The sequence below is a fragment of the Triplophysa dalaica genome, chromosome 2, assembly GCF_015846415.1.
Source record: "Triplophysa dalaica isolate WHDGS20190420 chromosome 2, ASM1584641v1, whole genome shotgun sequence".
Taxonomy (NCBI): Eukaryota; Metazoa; Chordata; class Actinopteri; order Cypriniformes; family Nemacheilidae; genus Triplophysa; species Triplophysa dalaica.
In genome coordinates, this window is record NC_079543.1 from 19,214,085 (window position 1) to 19,232,589 (window position 18,505).

Consider the following 18,505-nt stretch of genomic DNA (forward strand, 5'->3'; position numbering starts at 1 on the left):
TCGTTACTGTTGGAAATATGTCATTCCGTCGACATTTTGCGCTCCTGCTGTTCCTCGCGTGTCTCTCGCCGCTGATCTTCACTGCTGAGAGTTTGAAGGGTGCTGGAAGAAAAGAAAAGAAGCAGGAGAGCCGAGGTGTTAACACCTTTGCAGTTGTCAAAGGAAAGTTCATAACCAAGGACAAGGCGCATTGCTCATGGGTGGCGCGCGGAGAGGACAAGTACACTTTGAGTGTTACGTGCAAGCCTGTAAAAGGGGATGGATTCACCTGTAAATACACTGCCAGGCCAGCGTCATGTCCTGGATATGTGGCTGAGCCTTGGACTTACTGGAGACAGATTACCAGATCAATTAGGAGACAGAAGAAACTGTGCTCCGATCAGCGCTCCATACTGAAAACTGGCCTGTGTAAGAGCGCGCCACAGGAGGCACATTTCAAGCTAACCGAAACAGCACACGAGAAATCCCACACGAAAGAGAAGACACCGCCGAGAGAGAAAGAAATGACCACGAACGCAACGACACCGGACACAACGCGCAAGTGCGCGCAGCACAGCGATCACAGCAAGATCGCCAAAGAGAAGTGCGGAGATTCCTGGGCGAGTCTCTGCACGTTTTTTTTTACTTTAGTTCAGAACGGAGACTGTTGAGTGCTTGAGAGATTTTAATGCTTATGTTGTGTTGTTTTCTTGGTAGTTCAATTTGATCTAATTCACTAGTCGACATACCAGAACAAAGGTTTGACAAACTTTTTAGTAAGAAATGTCAAACATCATTACCATCACAAAACCAAAAATCCCACATCATAACAGGTAGAACTGCATAGGCCTATTTTAAAGTTGGCAAAAGTGACCCAAATAAAGAACCACCCTTTGACTGATAAGCCTGTATACCATTGAAATGTTGTTTACTGTAAAACTGTAAACAAAGTTTATTTTTCTATTTTTTACTACCGTATATAGAAACGTGCACTGTGATGATTTTGTCAAATGCAATTCACTGACTTCTAGGATTACTGTATTTAAGACAAATAAAAAATGTATTAAAAGCATTTTTACAAATTCCTTATGACAAAAATGTCCAATAGCTTATTCTTCAAATAACATTCTATGTCAATTTTTTTGGCATGATATCAATATATTGACAGTATATTCTATGGGCATACATTTTTTAACAATTTTACACGTTCAACAGAAATAAATTCAGTCAATCTTGTGGTAAATGTCTGGTAAATAGTAACTATTTAGAAACGTCATTCGTTTAGCTTGTTTGGACATTAATGGTACACACTAGGACACTGGATGGCAGACAAGAGCAGAACATCCATAATAAATTACTTTCTATACTCTAAAGCCACAGGAACTCGAGCTAATTACAAAATATGCTAATAATTATTTTATCTGATCTCTTGCTTCAATATACCCCACCACACACACTTAAACAAACACAACCTCAACAAACCTTAAGTCAAAAAGTAGCCACAGATTCCACACAGCTTAAGTTACATCTGGTGCAACTCGATTGTGCTTTTCCCACATCAGTTTCACATCCAGACCACTAGTCTTTTTTTACACATAAAGATTGGTTTTTAAGGAAATCTCTTCTTATCTTGTGCTCCTCTTATCAAATCAAATAGCTGTATATGTTTAGGGTTTGGCTATAGATCTGGGTGGACATAGTTTAGTATTAAAGCAAAGTCTTTGCTTTACTGCAATATAATAAATTAAGCTGAATATTTTTTTATTAATAATAGATTTTGGAAAAACATTGCACAATTATTTTTAAGGACATTATTAATTTTTGGAATATTTATTAACAAATTGTTGCTGTCCTTCTGAAACCTCTAGCTTTCTTCAGGAAATGGAAAAAACACAGTACTTTTTAAATGACTAAATACTGTGTTGTCATGCACTTTTTCATACTTTTTATTGGTCCGATATATGCAAAACCCAATGACAAACATAAAGGGTGACTATAATAATATTGATTTATGACAAAAAATAAAAATCACAAAATGTGGAGATACAAGGTTTCAGAAGGACAGGATTTGAAATATGTGCAAAAACTTAGGAAATCTGTAAAACTACAGGTTTTTACATTGTTTGTGAAAAATCTGTACACAATAACAGTAAAATTCTGTAAAAAAAGTACAGTAGGCTTGATAACCCACAGATGTGAATATGTTAAAATATACATTAAAAAAAATGTCTTCAGGATGTACTGTAACAGTATTGTGTAAACAGTTACAGTACATTGTAAAAAGAGTGGTCACTGTATTTATATATTTCTGGAAATGCAGATGGAAAACCTAACACATCCGCACAAGTTAGTTAAGATCTTTTCATTTAGGTCACTATGCTACAGTTTTCAAACTAAGATACAAGATACTACTAAATCCACACAGACACAGACACACTTTACTGCCAAGAATGTTGTTGTAAAGGTTAAGTTTCAGTGGCAGTTTTCAGCTTGTTCTCTGGTTACACACACCTGTCCTTTCCTACAAAAGATCCCACTAAATGTTCCATTCCTCCTGAAGAATGAGACCCATAATGAGCCTCATTCTCCTCATGTAAAGTTCAAATGACTCAGTCACATGACCATACATGATATTCCCTCAAGCAACAATTTTTTTAATCTTTCATATTAGTTTCCCATGAGCACTTACTCAACTGCACAAAAATTGACGTCGATTAACGTACATGGCCATTCTGTGATAAATCCTCAAATCTGGGTGGTCTGTGCATGTGTGCAGGTAATGCATGTGTACACATACCTATGACAGCAGACAGTGGATATGACCAGGAAGCAGGAAACATAAACATAACACAGTCAAAAGGGGAGAATTAGAAGAGGATCATTGGATGCACGCACATCCACCCACACAATTCACGTCCATGATGTATACTTACAAGTACTATATGATTTTCTCTTAAATGAAGGTAACTGTAAAAATAGACATAGGCCTACTGTATACCATTTATTCTATGTTTGTTATCATAAATATCTTTATCTCTCTTCCGTTTTGTTAAATTTTTTGTTTTTTTAAGCTGTTTTTGCAACAATTCTAAATAGTGGAAGCGTTTTAGAAATTCATTTTATTTAAAATATATTTTATCAAGTATTATTGTTATTATTTAATTTAATGAAAAATGTAATAGTCTATGAGTTGAAGCCTATTTACAGCCCATATACAGCCCACATCTAAATGGGTGATTTATTCTCAGAAATCTTGATGTTGTTTTTACAAAAGGCCTTAATATTTTTCATTACGGCAACCATTTAAAACTGTCAATCCCAAAGCATGTTTTGCTAAAAAAAAAGCAAAATGATGCCTAAGCAAATACAAAATTACATGTCAAATACATTCTAATGCTGAAAACTACATGTATCAGTTTTTCAAGCAAGAAAACAGGAACATCATAAAGTCATCCATGTGTGGGTGGGAGATTCAAGTTTTTTCAAGTCGGAGTTTAAACAGACTAGCATTCAGTGGAAAGCAGCATTTCACCCTCTACACACGTATGGTGGAGGATATGTGTATTCCCCTGCACCTGATCATGTTCTTACATGAATGTTGGAGCACCTGGGCCGCCGGAAGGGCAAAAAGATCAAAGCCGTACAATTCCCGCAAAAGGTATAGGGATTGGCTTTGAACACGCATGAAGACAAAGAAATATCAACATCTATGAATACCCTCGATGTCTCACACACACACACACATGACCTCAAAAAATGCAATGGAGCATCTTTACAGACCTACTTTGTCATGACAAGCTTTTCACTAATACATTTTTTCTTTTTCCCTCTCATTCATTTACTCACTCATTCTCACATGTACACAAACGGGAGATGTGTTTTGTTCGGTGGGCTGGGTTTAACACTTGTTTCTTTGTGGGGCTGAAGTGGCCTGACAGTTACACCCCTCAATTCAGACAGTCCTACTGGCCGACCACATGCCTTGTAGTCCCACCTATTGGTCCACATCTGCCTCTCTTTACTGAGGGTGGCGGTGACATATTTGATCTTACAACCATAATACATTTAATCACTTACATTGTACTGCCAAAGTAGGTCAGATTAGAACTTGGCATGGTTATATGTTTTACACGCTTTGTGTTCCTATAGCTCAATGAGAAGAGCATTGTATTAACAGTACAATGATCATGGCTTTCATCCAACACACATACTGATCACATGTATAGCTTTTTGGATTTGTAAAAATGTAAATATACTTTTACAATCACACAGAAGTTCATATGTACACATAGCCAACCCATCAAAGAAATTTTCACCACAACTTGTCACCACTATTTGCAAAAGTAAGACTGTCCTACGTTGTACAGACAATTATATCTCTGTAGATAACCCTGAAACACAATGGCCTGTATGGTCTGAAGATGATTTTTTTGCCAGGCTAGTGATGCTTTCTATTCTATCACACTTTGATCACACTCTTAACAACACTTTGAGATATGATTGGTTATAGATTTTAATTTGATTTATGAGCACCTGAAATAGAGAATGACACCAGCGGCCTCTTTAGCGACTTTTGACAATGAAAAGTCGGTGAAATCCCAGTTGAAGTCATTTTTTTGTAATGTAATGAAAAGAACGTTCTGTAAATATTACCGTGATATCTTTAATATTGACTGATAAATGTGATGTAAAAGATTTAAGTCACAGTGAACAAATGGTTTAAATTAAGATTGTCTAGTTTGTCTTAGGGTAAGTATAGCCTATGTAACATTACTCTCCCTCCTTAATAATTTTATAGACTATGGCGCCTCACTGTGGGCACGCCATGTATTTCAGTGTTCAACAAGGATTGATTTTTTTAAGCCTTAATATATCCAGTTCACACTGTTACTTGCCTTTCTATCAAATTGTTAACGTTCTCTGTGCAAAAGCTTCTTATGGGAATTTAACATCAGCTTGAAAATTCTACAATAATTATTTAATTCTGTTGGTTCAATGTGCTTAAAAGGAATAGTTCAACCTAAAATAAAAATGGTGTCATTATTCAGCCTCATGTCAAACAAAATTACTATATAACTTGTTGTTCTGTGAAACAATAAAGACCATATTTTTTGTATTGACTTAATTTGTGTTTATTATCAACATTGCAGTAATGAAATTACTTTAGTAGTAGCACCCTTTAAAAAAAACTTTTAGTAAGCTTAAACTCAAAACAAACATAAAAGAAAGGTTGACTCTATTGGAAGAATTTTGTTTTTATTTGCAGTATATAGATACATATTGTTGCACCAATCAGAGGCAAAATGTTATTACTTTAGAAATTAAGCAGTTAAGCAAACCTGTCATTTAAGCACAAATTTAGATGAAAACATACACAGATACAAACATTTAAATATATGAAAGGAATTTCCTAATAATGACTGTTATTAAAGCAGTTATTATAATAAACTGAAATGTTGTGAAAGTTAGTTGACCGTACAAACAATAAATAAGTGAAAAGTTGTTGAATATGTTTATAAAATATTGCTTCATTTTAGGGTAAAATATTTGGCCTTCATGTAGATGGTAGAGTCAAAATGTATTTTCATGAAAATTTGTAAAATACTTCATTTAAAAATATATATTAGTAGTTTTTCTGTGGTTTCATCTAAAGTCATAGATTTGAGGCCTATAATCTTCAATGTGATCTCCAATTTGCGAGTTTTTTTTTCTACTACACATTTCATTACAAATGAATGCCAAAATTCACATATTGCTAATGTGAATTAAATAATGCTATGCAGCACATGTCCAGCAGGACATGACATCCTTCAACTGATTTGGAATGTGAAGTTTGTTTTCTTTAGTTTGTGTTTGGATGGGGACTGGTCCCTGGCCATGTGGGAGTCATAGTATCATGACCCAGGCATGGAGGGTGGGGCTTATGCATCATCTCCACCACACAGCAGCAGCAGGGCTTTACGGTAGTCACCAGAGGTATCACCCTGCAGAAAAAGGATAAGAAATAAGCATACGTTTATTTTAACTACAAATTAAATCACAGCTTTTCAGCTTGTGGCAAAAAGAAACTGTATGCATACGCATACCTGAATCGTTTTATGCAGAGAAGTTGCAAACATTCTGCGGAAATCAGCACGAATATCCATCATGTCAACTTCACTGCGGGTGACCATGATCCTCATCAATGTTTGGTCATCTGTACCTGCCCCCTGCTGGACAAAAGTACAATTACATCTTATCTTTTAATAGCTTTTCAAAACATCCATGAGCTCCTGATATGAAACGATTACACTGATATAATAATGATCCAGAGTATGCGGTAATAGGGTTGGCAATAATGTTTAACATTACTGAAACCATCCATATCTAAATAAAACAATCTATATATATTATCTATTAAGGGCAGACAACCATATTCTGGCAATTTCAAGTGCTTGTTTTACTGCTACTCACTTTCATGGAGTTGTAAAGACTCTCAGCAAAATAAGCTGAAACGCTGCGGGCACACTTCACTGAAAGACAGAAAATGACAACTGAATTTAATTTAATTGCATGGCCAGGGTTTATCCAATTTAACAAATCTCTTTTAACTTTTGCATTTAGGTTGATTTCCATATAACTCAACTATAACGACATTTTAAACAGATTTAAACTGTTGTTAACTTTGGTGTTATTAACTAAAATTGGCAAATGAAACAATCACTTAATAAGATTCTCACCGACAGCCAGCAGTACTTCTTGGAGGCTTCCAGAGGTTTCTCTCTGGATGCTCTCCTCTATCTCATACCCTGACAGCTTTCTATACTCCTCAAACGCTGTAGAAATACAAGCCATTCATTAACAGCATCAACATAATAAATATATGACAATAACAGTGTTGTTTGATGACACGTGTGTGTGTGTGTGTGTGTGCTGAATCTAACCTCTCCTAAGGTGAGCAGCACTACGATTTCCCAGTATAGTGATGAACTGGCTCTCATCAGTGCCATACTTCTGTTCACCTGCAGCAAACAATGCCTACACCCCAAGCAAATGTATTATTAAAGAGGTCATGTTGTACATTTTTATCATAACATCTAAAATTTAATCGGACCAGTTATTACCCTTTTTCGAACTATTCAAATAAACCAGGTGCACTGTGCTGTGTGCTGCTGCAGCAGCTTATTTGTAAATGACCTTCTTTGCATGTAAAATCGGTAAAAGTGTGTTGCTGTGTTTGCGGATACCTCTACATACTTTTTTCACTACTTCATTATTTAACAACCTTTTGGCAATGACGAAATTACATCTTCACAGGTCCAGGACAGTTCACCACAGCTGCTACACATAACCAGTAAAAGCTTGCCACAACTTTTGACTATAATTTCATGCACATAAGAAAATAAATCCCACACACTAAAAAGAGGTCAATTTAATTAACAACGTTTCGGTTTACAGTATATGCCTGATGAAGGTCATGAGACAGAAACGTTGTTAATTAAATTTACCCCGTTGTAAGCACTTGTACTGTGCGGGATTTCTTTTCTTTTTTGCTTATATTTGGACCTGTTAGTATTTTTTCCTACACACCTATCCATGAAATACAGGTGTGCGAGATTGACTGTTAATTTAAAAAATATTTATAAACCAATTATTATTATGTTATTGTTTCAGGCTTCTGACATTAGAAATGCAATGACCTGCACATATACACACACTCACCTGCGCATCACTTTGAATGAGGCTCTCTTGTATACCCTGCTGTCTGCTGGCCTTTGGATAAATCATATTAAATAATTTTAAAAAAGTCTAGCAAGCATGTGTATCCTTTTTTCATAGTGGATTAAAATAAGGCAAATGCAAATCAGTATACACTGTGCAAAAAGACCACTATCATTCTAAATTCAAAAAGTTGACCTGAAAATTTCAATGATGTTGTTCTTTAATGTAGAACACATTACATATAAAAAAAACGGTCAAAAAAGCAATAGAATTTCAAGATAGAAAATCAAAAAAAAAATGACCAATTGTTGTTTTCATGTCATGCAATTGGATTTTTTTTATTTTATTATTTATTTTGTTAAAAGATTAAATCGAAATTCACTTATTGGCATGTGATTCTGTCACACCAGATGATAACACAGTAAAAGTCACAGTTCTTCCCACATGCCTGCTGGGATTCCAATTCATCCACTCATACAATACAAGTGTTTCACTAAAACTTTTTGGGGACAACATTACAGTATATTCCGTAAAAGTAATCTAATACAATTTGTTGCCTCGTGTTAATGAAATTCATTGTTTACCCTTGAATAAAATAAATAATGTAAAAGTAGTAAAACGTCATATACTTCCTCTTTTAAGTAGCTGTTCACAGGACAAGTTATTAATTGAATGTAGTTCAAACATATTTTACACACTCATAGATCATTATTTGTTTCTTTAAATAACAACTGGGTTGCATACTTGCAGCAAGATAACCAACATCCTCTGGAAGTGACCTCCAGTATCACCAGTCACAGCTTCCTCCAGGTCCTTATCATGTGCTGCATACACACACACACACACACACATTATTATCATGATCAATATCACGTCAAAGATATCACTTCAACGTGTGAACATTTATAAGAGCAGTTCCAAGCCAAAGAATGGTATCACACACAGTTACCTTGCTTGTAAGCACTTTTGATCTGATTGATTTCATTAGCTGGTCTGGATGCCAGGATCTCGATCAACACTTTCTCGTCTGTGCCTGCCCCCTAAGACAACAAATGAAAAGTTACAGACCAACCACATCTATCTGAATCATAATAACGTCGGTGTGTCTTCTAAGCATTTTTGATACATGTAAGAGAAATCCAAAATACTTTTTTGCTTTAATATACCTTGATGGCATCACGTAGGCATGAGACATCATACAGTATGGGAGGAGTCATCAAGGCTACAATGAGAGTCTCAAACTTGCCACCCAACTCTGACTTCAAATCATTCACCAAATCCTATATGTATGTTTAGAAGAAGGCAAAAGAATGAGAGGGTTGCTTGGATCTCAATCAAAACAATGACACACACACAAAAAAGAGGAAACTCTTTCCCGGTTTAATGCTGGTCACCTTTCCATGCAGGGTTTTATATGCAGCTTTGATCTGGTTGCGCTGCTCATTGCTACGTGATGTCAACAACTGCACAATAGCATCCTCATCTGTGCCTGCAAAAACAAAACGAATACAAGTTAGTGACCATCATTTAATTTGGTGATATAGCAAGATGCAGAAAGACATTTTTGTAGGTGTTTTGATATTTAACGTGTTGGTCAACTCACCAAATCCTTTCATGGCCTTGAAGAGAACCTCAGCATCATTATTGGCATTGAATCCTGCATGGGGCTTCACTGTTCCTCTACCAGCCTAAAACAGTGACAAAAGCAGATAGTTCCCGTTTTGTGTTCTCTTTTTGTAGGATGCATTTACTGTATTACATAGAAGACCACACCCATATTCCTTCCCACTGCAGCCAAAAGGAATGAATTACATTTTTTTACACACTGAAAAAATCTATTATTTCAAATAAAACATTACTAATAAACATAAAATCATTCAATGGAACTTGAACGTTTTTCTAAGTGTGGTCTGTCTCTTTAAGGGGCTGTGTATTAAAGTTTAGATCCTGTAGTTTTCCACATGAATGAGTAATCCACAATAAAGTGTGTTGGTTTGGAGGCCAGTGGAATGAAAACAGAATCCCAGATGCGGACGTATGCGTTATCCAGTTAAATCCATGGTTAATTTCAGACTTTAGCTTTTTCACATATTAAAGCAGCAGATTTGTTTAAAATTTGCATCACGTTCAGCACGTGTCAATTCAAATTCAGGAAGTCATTCCCATTTCCTTAAATATATTTACATAAAAGACTGTGGTGATTTGTAAGAGTCACACACTTTTTAAAACTGTATAATAAACTTGAATGTATTGAGTAACTGGTGTCTGTTAGCAGAACCAAGGAAACACACACAGACGCCCTGTTAACCCCCTGGGGGACAACCGCAGTACTGACTCAATAACACTAGCACAGAAACAAACAAATACACATAAAAGCCTCTCAGTAATAAGTTTTCATGTTCAATCTACTTTATGGTCAAGCTGAAAGCGAGAAGTGATTCATAAGACCAACCTCCGACAATAAAGGTGAGAAATAAGAAAGCATCTCTATACCAGAAACTGTTCTTTGTACGGTAGTTTTCCAATTACAACTTTTGTTTTATTGTACAGTACAATAACATTTTGTAGATTTCTGATGTGATGTATTGTTTGTCTTAAATCTTAAAAGATTTAGGCCGGAGAGCTTTCTGTGGTTTTATAAGAATCTGGAGTCAGCCGTTCCAAATTCCAACAACCAAGATTCCTTCTTGCTCGTGATAACAACGTCATGCACTTTAGATTTGACCTGCCCAAAACGGCCATTATTTGAAAAGACAATGGAAGAGCTGACCGCGCAAACACAGCATCCACACACATGCAAACGTTTAAACAATGCTGTCAGTTGGAGTCACAGGAGTCAGGTTACTCAGGCTGTCTATACAACAGGGTAAACACACACACACTTATCCAAATAGATGGAAATTGTAGCTATAGTCCTTTCTCTAACAAGACTGAACTGCCTGAGTGCTTTCTACTCTGTTTGCTTTAACAACTGATTTATAACGCAATATGCCTCTCACAAATTCATACCAACAACAAACTTTTAACAAACTTGGCTACATTCATATTGACAGTAAACACACATAACGTTTAATGTCAGAAGAATATACATTGTAAGCTTACACTCATTTTGCCATTTCTAAAACATTTATGAAACTAATGCATCAGTTTACTTCAATTTAACAGAACTGTAGTGAAATATAGGCAGAGAAGAGGACCAAGAGTGGCGAAAAATAGGTGGGGTTCAATTTCACAATGCGCTGCGCAGAACGATCGGCAAATGACGTCAAAGTACCGCGAGAGCGAATTGAGCGCAACCGGCTCAGTGTTGCTTTGTAACGCTCTCGCGGTACTTTGACCTCGTTGCCTATCATTCTGCGCAATGCCACGTGAAGTCGAATCCAACTACAGACTCATATGCAGGAGACAGGAACGCCCTTTGGAAAGCCCAGTACCCCAACCCACACGAATGACTCATCGACTGATTCACATCTGTGTTACTATAACATACATTTCCTTGTTTAACCATTAGTGGTCATTGTGAAAAGAAAAGTTTCAAATTAATAAAGAAGTAAAACAATGATAAATGCAGTACTACTTTTTTTAGATGCACATGAGCTTCATTGAAATTCTATAGCTTTTGACAGCAATACAATACAGAGTAAACGGACTGATTCTCTAAAGGCTTGTATTTGTCACTCAATTTACGGATTATTTGACCAGCTGTGACAGCAAGGGCGTCGACTAATTTACACAAACTGCAAAAAAGTTCATAACATTATTCTAAAAAGCCTATTAAATATGTGCAGAATACAAACGTGTTGTAATTGACCACTACGTGCTACAAATAATAACGTTTTGGCAAAAGAGATAACTTACCATCTCTGACTCGATTCACTACTTCAAAAGGTGGATGCTGAAAATGATAAATGTTAATACACGTTATTCACCTAATGCGGAAATATGTTTCAACAAACGTGTACAATAGGGATAATGTTACAGAAATATTTTGCACAGGAAACTTTAAACAGGTACAGTGATAACGTTACCTGTGTAACGTTTAGAATATAAAAACATGTTTAAAAGAAGCGTTTATTTTTACACTCACCGTGAGAAGTGTTTCTGTTGAAGAGCAGATGACTGCAATGAGACCAAAGCCGAAGCAACAATGAGGATGAAGTACGCTAGTAGGAGGAATTAACTTGCTTGACAACAATCCGAGTATTAAACTTGAACTCTGGGTGAGCCACACCCTGGCAAACGACTCGAGCCACAAACGCTAGGACTTATGGGAAATGTCGTTTTTACTTTCTTTTCCGTTTTAATGCATTTGTGAACATGACACCAATAAATTACATTTTTAAGGCATGGTAGTGAATTACACAATACATAGCACAAACGTTTAGCAATTCACTAATAAGTTTATACACTTTTTTCCCCGCATTATCTTTGTGATATCTGATGCAATGTAGTTCCCCACCCTATTGGTCAACACAACAGATAATATCATTATGTATAGACAAACAGACCCAGTATTTGCCAGGCAACACATTAAGAATAATCAAATACGCAAAGAGTCACATTAGACTAGTATAACACTTTTTGGGATAGTAAGCCATTGACAATTAGTTACAAATGGATGCATGTGGAATGCTGACCGTGTCTATCAAATTTTCTGCCGTTGAAGCTATACAAAAAGTGCATTGAAGAAATACAACAAAGGACTAAAACAGAAGTCTATTGTTGAAATTAACTGTAAACTTTGACTTTATACTTGACTGATTATTTTCACAAACTTCGCATGGTTTGTGTATGTACAGCCCTACGAAAGAACTGTTAAATCAATCACCAAAGAAGTTGTTTATAATGACTAGTTTTACTATATTCAAAAGGTTGTTGTAAAACAAATTAATGTTTTGAATAAATTAGAAAGAATAAACTCTGTATACTCTATGTTTCCCGTTTAAAGATTAGTTTACCCCGGACTAGGCCTTGGTTAAAGGAGGCATGAATTAAAATCACAATTTTAACCCAAGCTTTTGTTATATAAGAGGGAATCGTATTCACGCGAACATCATGTAAGTGTTAGAACTGAAAACGCCCTTGTTAAGGAGATTACATCTGGCCCAGCGAACGCCAGGTTCTGGAATGCACCTATCTATGACGACATTGATAGGTTGATCACCCCTTCCACAGAAAAATATCAACTACTAGTTCTCTAGCCCCGACCACTGGTTCGTGCATGGCAATTCTGAAGTAACACAGGTGGCGTGGAACCATAGAAAGAGATAGCTATAAACAAACATGCCGTTAAAGATAGATAAATATTGTGCCACCCCTGGTTGGGGAAGAATACAGTCGCTGCATAACCTTCCTTCGGATTCCGATATTAGTAATGCGGGGTTAAAGTTTATTTTTAAAGACGATCCAGCTCATGTGGGACAAACATGGAATGTTTGCTCGTTTCCTTACTCCGAGGATTCCTTCATGAACAAGGCAGAGGTCGACACTGAATTTGTGGAATGACAAAAATTAAAAAGCAGCTAGTGCTTTGCCTTCAATATTGGATCCGATAGGAATGGCGCAGCTATCTTACGTGAGTAAAACATTTTTGTACTTTGCATCACTATGCTTTGTTAGAAATCACTTGATGTGCCCTGAACACTATTCGCACAATATAAGTATTACCTGGGGACCTTTAGTCATTTGTAATACTTGCAGAGGTTGTCTTTGATCTTAAGCTTTTGGGAATCGGCCTCTCTGTAAATTTGGCGGGCTCATATATCATTTTTCAAGGTTTTATCCACCATTTGTGAATAATGGAGCCTGCTTTGAAGTGTATTGGTATTATTTTGGGTGCTGGGTGATAAGTTAAGTAGGTAAGTAACTTACACTGGGTGTAAGTTACCGGGAGTCTCCAAGTTTGTTTATTTATCATGGAAAACTCTCGTAACATTTGAGACCCACCATCGCGATGATCTTTTGTCCGGTTCGGGATAACGGGTCTTAAATGTTGAATGATATACGGTCATATATCATTAAACACCATACAACTATAGGCTATGCAAACTGTACGCAAAGCCTTGCCATCACATCCGGGAAATAAGTCAGTCAATTTGAGTAAATCATAATGTGCGAATGCATCACATGAAATACTGATGTGAGGAGGTCATTTATAACAAAATAATCACAGAAGGTCTCCAGTTAATACTAATGCCGTGCGAAAACTGTTAATGGTGCTGATGTATAACGTAATGTTAATTCTCGAACCAAATTCACAGAAGCCTCCAACTACGCAAACTGCTGTCCAATCAATGCAGTGGGCGTTTATTTATATAGTCTGCAATGGGGCATGCCCATTAAAACCGAGCGTTTGCAGAGCTGGCCTCAAAACCCGTGTAGAAAATAGCCTATTGCTTCTTGATTTTTATGTTTTTTAATGGAAAAATCATGCATACGTCATTACTAGACCTCATATAACAATATAACAGAATAAACAAGGTCAGTTCATGAGACCTTTAAATTAGGATATCTAGGTCCTTAAAATATTGATTATTAGACTACAGCTTATCCCTATCCGGGAAATCGCCCCTATATGGCCGAAGATGAAAATAAAAGTAAAAAAAGTGTATATTATGCTTTATGGCCAGCTTGTCAATAAACTATGCTCAATTTCTGTTCCAATTAAAGCATTTTAGTTACTCTGTCTTTTGACTTTAGGTTCATATGAAAATTCGCAGACTGCTTGAAGCACAGATGGACTGGGAGAAAATAATAGCCCTCAACCTCCTGTACATCATTTCAAACTACCCCTCTCAAAGAAGCGTCTGGTTAAATAAATTGTGTTTTAATTCGGAGTGTTAATTAGCAGATTTTTTCTATTCAGAACTTTACTTAAGTAATATTTATTAGTACAATAAGGCATGACTACAATAAAATCCTCCTTTAAACAGTGAAATCAATCAGATTTATTGTTTTTTTAAATCAAGCGATTCAGCTGCCGATGATGACTTGAAAATTCTGGCAGCTTCCAGAATATGGCCCGATGGTGGAGCAATCTATTTCATGAGAATCTCTACAAAAGTGTATCCCGTTTCCCCCACTTCCGTGTTATCCTGCAATATTTCCAACACTAACTACATGATAAAAGTTCCCCTATTTTGTGAATATGCGTCCCCGGCAAACGTAAACACGTCTTGTGTCTGAACGGAACCCCCTATTTTCTGTGTAAATGGAATACGACCGGTCGGATATATAAATATCCTCGTGAGCGGCTACGCGCCTTCGTGTTTCTCAGGCGGCGCCTTGTCATAGAACTCTCGGAGGAGTGGCACTTTCAGACCCTTGCAAGCATGGAGTGGAAACCGATGGAAATCAACCCAGAGGTTTATCGTTATTTCATGATTTAGCTTCGCTAGCTAGTTTACGTCTACTGTATGCTTTCGCTTCATCTTGTCTGTTATTGTCCGACATCTGTGCGTTTGTATTGCTTTCAGATGCTGAACAAGGTACGTTCGCTGAGTCATAAGCTGAGATGATGCTGCTGATGGTGAGGCTGTTTGCCCGGTAGGTTTGTGGTGTCATGAGGTGAAATCTTCATGGACCCGACTGTGAAACGACAGGGCGTGGGCTTACCCACTTTCACCTGCATAAAAATACCACGCATCCTTATTTCAGTAATGCATGCTTGCAATCAGTTATAATTTTGCATAATATAAGAAGGCTACTTAACTTATTCATTTTAGTTTTTAACACGCGTTTGACCATGAACACTTCATTTAATACTTAATTTGCGAAACATACATTTGGCTCCTACATACGTATTGAATGGGACACTTTTTTTTTACATGGGCCTAATAGAAGAAAACTATTAAATCATCTCGTGTCATCATCAACGACTGTTGTGTCTTATGATATCTGGCAACACGATTTTATTTCAATTTTCTTAAGGTATTGAGTAAGCTGGGCGTTGGTTCAAGTTGGCGTTATGTTGATGTTCTGGGTCTAGAGGATGAGTCTTTGTCCGGGGTGCCTTCACCCTGCTGTGCCTTGATGCTGCTCTTTCCTTTAACGCAACAGGTACGCGCACACAGAACAGCGGGCGTGGTCCCGCACGAGGAGATGATGCGTTATTCTGGGAAACGTTAAAGAACACAAGTTTTTCTTAAGAATACAATATCTGTAATATACCTTAGTATATGAATAAGCATGTAACGATGTTGGGTCAAATTGTTCATTATGTACTCAAAAATAATTCATTATAGAAGTGTAGTTGCTTTCCGACAATTCATAATACATTAATGTTAATCTTTAACAATTTTATTAGTAAAAAGTGACATGACCTTCTTACCACCTCTTTGTCTGTGTCTCAGCATGAGGAATTCCGTTCCAAACAGTCAGTTGGCAACGGTCAAGGCGTGTATTTTCTGAAACAAACGGTGGTCAACTCGTGTGGAACTGTGGGTTTGATACATGCTGTGGCGAACAATCAGGACATTATTGATTTTGGTCAGTTGAGACGTTCACATGATATGCATGTCTACCAAAGTATACCAATGTGTGGTCTACTAAAATATACTGTAAATGCACAAATATTTACATAAATCCTCTGTTCCAGATTGTATACAACATTATTTGTATACTTACTAATTGTTCTAACAGTTTTTTTCATGTCATGTATATATGCATGTACCAAGTGCTCAAAAAACCCACAAAAAAGTCCTTGTGTGTTTGCACACGCTTGGCCAATAAAGAGACTAGGTCTCTTTCTCTGGGTCTAATTCTGAAGTAAAATGGAGACCCTGGGAGGATATTTGTATTGATTTGTCTAACAGATGCTTGATATTGTCCTAGCCTGACTAGGGCTAAGGTAAGGATTGAGTTGGCCCACACAGACCGGTTAAGCTAAATAAAAATAAAACGCAAAGATTTCTGATGTTAGGCCTGCCTTTTTGAATGAATTATGAATAAAACCAAACCATAAAATATGCTTTTTAGATGAGAAAGCTACATTGTTTTCATTCACTTCTTGTAGACAATAATTCTGCACTGAAGAGTTTTCTTGATGCCACCTCGGGGATGTCTGCTGCAGAAAGAGCCAAGAAACTTGAGAAAAATAAGGTATGATAGCCATTTCTTTAATTGAACTACACTATGTACAGAATTGGTCAAAACAAAGCGCCTGTGAATCTTAAAAGGCCCTTAAAGGCCCTGTGTAATCTTGAAAATTTATTTCAGGCCTTCCAGGAAACTCATGATGCGGTTGCTGATGAGGGACAGTGTCGGGTAAGACAAAATTTACATTGAACACTTGTAGTAATGGATTTTTATTGAGACTGGATGAATTTGTTAATGTTAATATTTTCCCCTTATTATATTAAATCCTAAAAGCCAGCGCCAGACAAAGTCAACTTCCATTTCATTACATTTGTCAATGTAAATGGTCAGCTTTATGAGCTGGGTAAGTGAAAATGATTTAAAATGTTTTATACTTGATTGTTATTAGGACCAAGTATCAGTTTTAGTGCTAATGACTTGAACACAAAAAATTCCTCAGATGGCAGAATTGATGGACCTGTGAGTCATGGAGCCACAAAGCCAGAAAGCTTTGTCCTGGTAAACATTTTATTCATTGCATGGACATTTGTTTTACTCTCGAAGTGTTTCCCTTATGAATTTGCTATGATCAAAATAACGTCGTCAGATGACTCGTTTAATGATTTGACTCATCTCTCTGTAGGATGCAGCGAGGGTGTGCCGTGAGTTTATGGAGCGAGAGAAAGGGGAGGTGCGTTTCTCTGCTGTGGCTCTTTGCAAAGCCTGAAAATAAACCAGATGACATAGCTGAACCACAAGCAATTCTGCAAAACTGTTCAATCAGTTAATACGTATTATCCAGAGCACAAAAGGCCTGTACCTCCCCTTGATACATGCTATACAAACTGCCTGCCTATTTGACTGCGAGTTACTGTAATTTTAGTTTAATTTCATATTTAATTGAGTTTCTCTATCTAAAATCAATATTCTGTCTTTAAATACCAGTGTTTTTTTTGATGTACCTCAATTGCATTTTTCTTTTTGAGTGAATTTTGAGCTGGAGCAATATTGAGCAGAAATGTAACATGAGCTCATTGGCTTGAATGTGTGCGCAAAATAAAATCAGTTATAAGTTACTTTGTTGTTTTGAGTGTGCTTTTTTGAGATGATCGTACTTCACCAATGTTTCAGTTGGTTAGTGGGTTTGTATTTAGGCCCTAAATGGCCATCTTTAGAATGTTAAACTGGGTTAATTGAACGTTCGAGTAAGATCGAGTATAACATTCTAACTATCCTATCAATCCATGACCCCTCATGGTCTCAAATGTTCAGATCCAGGGTATTGATAATATGGTCTATGCATCATTATTTGGTGACAGTAACTTGTATGGGGAAACGGCTATTTAACAAATGATCCAACAACATGTTAAAAATATTAAAGTGCATTTTTTTTTCAGCTTTGTTTTTTTAAAAACCAAAAACTAATCGCACACTGTAAATTCAGCATTTTTAATAAAAAAAACAGCTTTTGGTTGGAGTTACAAAGGCCTTTTTCACGGATGCTAGGGGGTATATCCGGTTCAGCGTTAGTTATGTAAATCTTTCTGGCAGTAGGTACACAAGTGCTCTTTTAAAGAGAGACTAGACAATTGTAACCCAATCAATGTGCAGAAGCATTCTAAAGTGCAATTTTAAACTCCAGGATGTTTCTGGAGTTATTTCCTTTCTACAATGTTTTTGGTATTTTCATAGCAGTGCTTGATTAATATTATAAATTAAACTTGAAACACTGTTTGGAGAGAAACAGCCC

At 36.6% G+C, this 18,505-nt stretch overlaps 3 protein-coding genes across 4 annotated transcripts; 2 read left to right on the forward strand and 1 right to left on the reverse strand.

Moving 5' to 3' along the window:
• The first annotated feature begins 17 nt into the window (after nucleotides 1-17).
• Nucleotides 18-1,064, forward strand: fgfbp1b (fibroblast growth factor binding protein 1b). Its single transcript, XM_056735877.1, has one exon. It carries the CDS (start codon nucleotides 18-20, stop codon nucleotides 648-650), a length of 633 nt encoding a protein of 210 aa, XP_056591855.1. The 3' UTR covers nucleotides 651-1,064.
• Nucleotides 1,065-5,214: 4,150 nt separating this feature from the next.
• anxa5b (annexin A5b) lies at nucleotides 5,215-11,912 on the reverse strand. 2 transcript variants are annotated; one of them, XM_056737103.1, is made up of 13 exons: nucleotides 11,768-11,912; nucleotides 11,539-11,575; nucleotides 9,284-9,368; nucleotides 9,075-9,169; nucleotides 8,847-8,960; nucleotides 8,630-8,720; nucleotides 8,425-8,504; nucleotides 7,681-7,731; nucleotides 6,903-6,996; nucleotides 6,699-6,794; nucleotides 6,433-6,491; nucleotides 6,066-6,191; nucleotides 5,215-5,963 (listed from the first exon to the last, which is right to left on the reverse strand). In XM_056737103.1, the coding sequence occupies exons 2-13, from the start codon at nucleotides 11,539-11,541 to the stop codon at nucleotides 5,901-5,903; spliced, it is 957 nt and encodes a 318-aa protein (XP_056593081.1). In that variant the 5' UTR covers nucleotides 11,542-11,575; nucleotides 11,768-11,912; the 3' UTR covers nucleotides 5,215-5,900. The 2 variants fall into 2 exon arrangements, with proteins under 2 accessions (XP_056593081.1, XP_056593089.1); XM_056737111.1 differs by having other exon boundaries at nucleotides 6,066-6,188; nucleotides 11,768-11,911.
• A 2,970-nt stretch (nucleotides 11,913-14,882) lies between these two features.
• On the forward strand, nucleotides 14,883-17,831 carry uchl1 (ubiquitin carboxyl-terminal esterase L1 (ubiquitin thiolesterase)). Its single transcript, XM_056731282.1, has 9 exons — nucleotides 14,883-15,044; nucleotides 15,156-15,167; nucleotides 15,610-15,738; nucleotides 16,032-16,167; nucleotides 16,694-16,779; nucleotides 16,897-16,944; nucleotides 17,050-17,119; nucleotides 17,216-17,274; nucleotides 17,399-17,831. The coding sequence occupies exons 1-9, from the start codon at nucleotides 15,012-15,014 to the stop codon at nucleotides 17,480-17,482; spliced, it is 657 nt and encodes a 218-aa protein (XP_056587260.1). The 5' UTR covers nucleotides 14,883-15,011; the 3' UTR covers nucleotides 17,483-17,831.
• The last annotated feature ends 674 nt before the right edge of the window (nucleotides 17,832-18,505 follow it).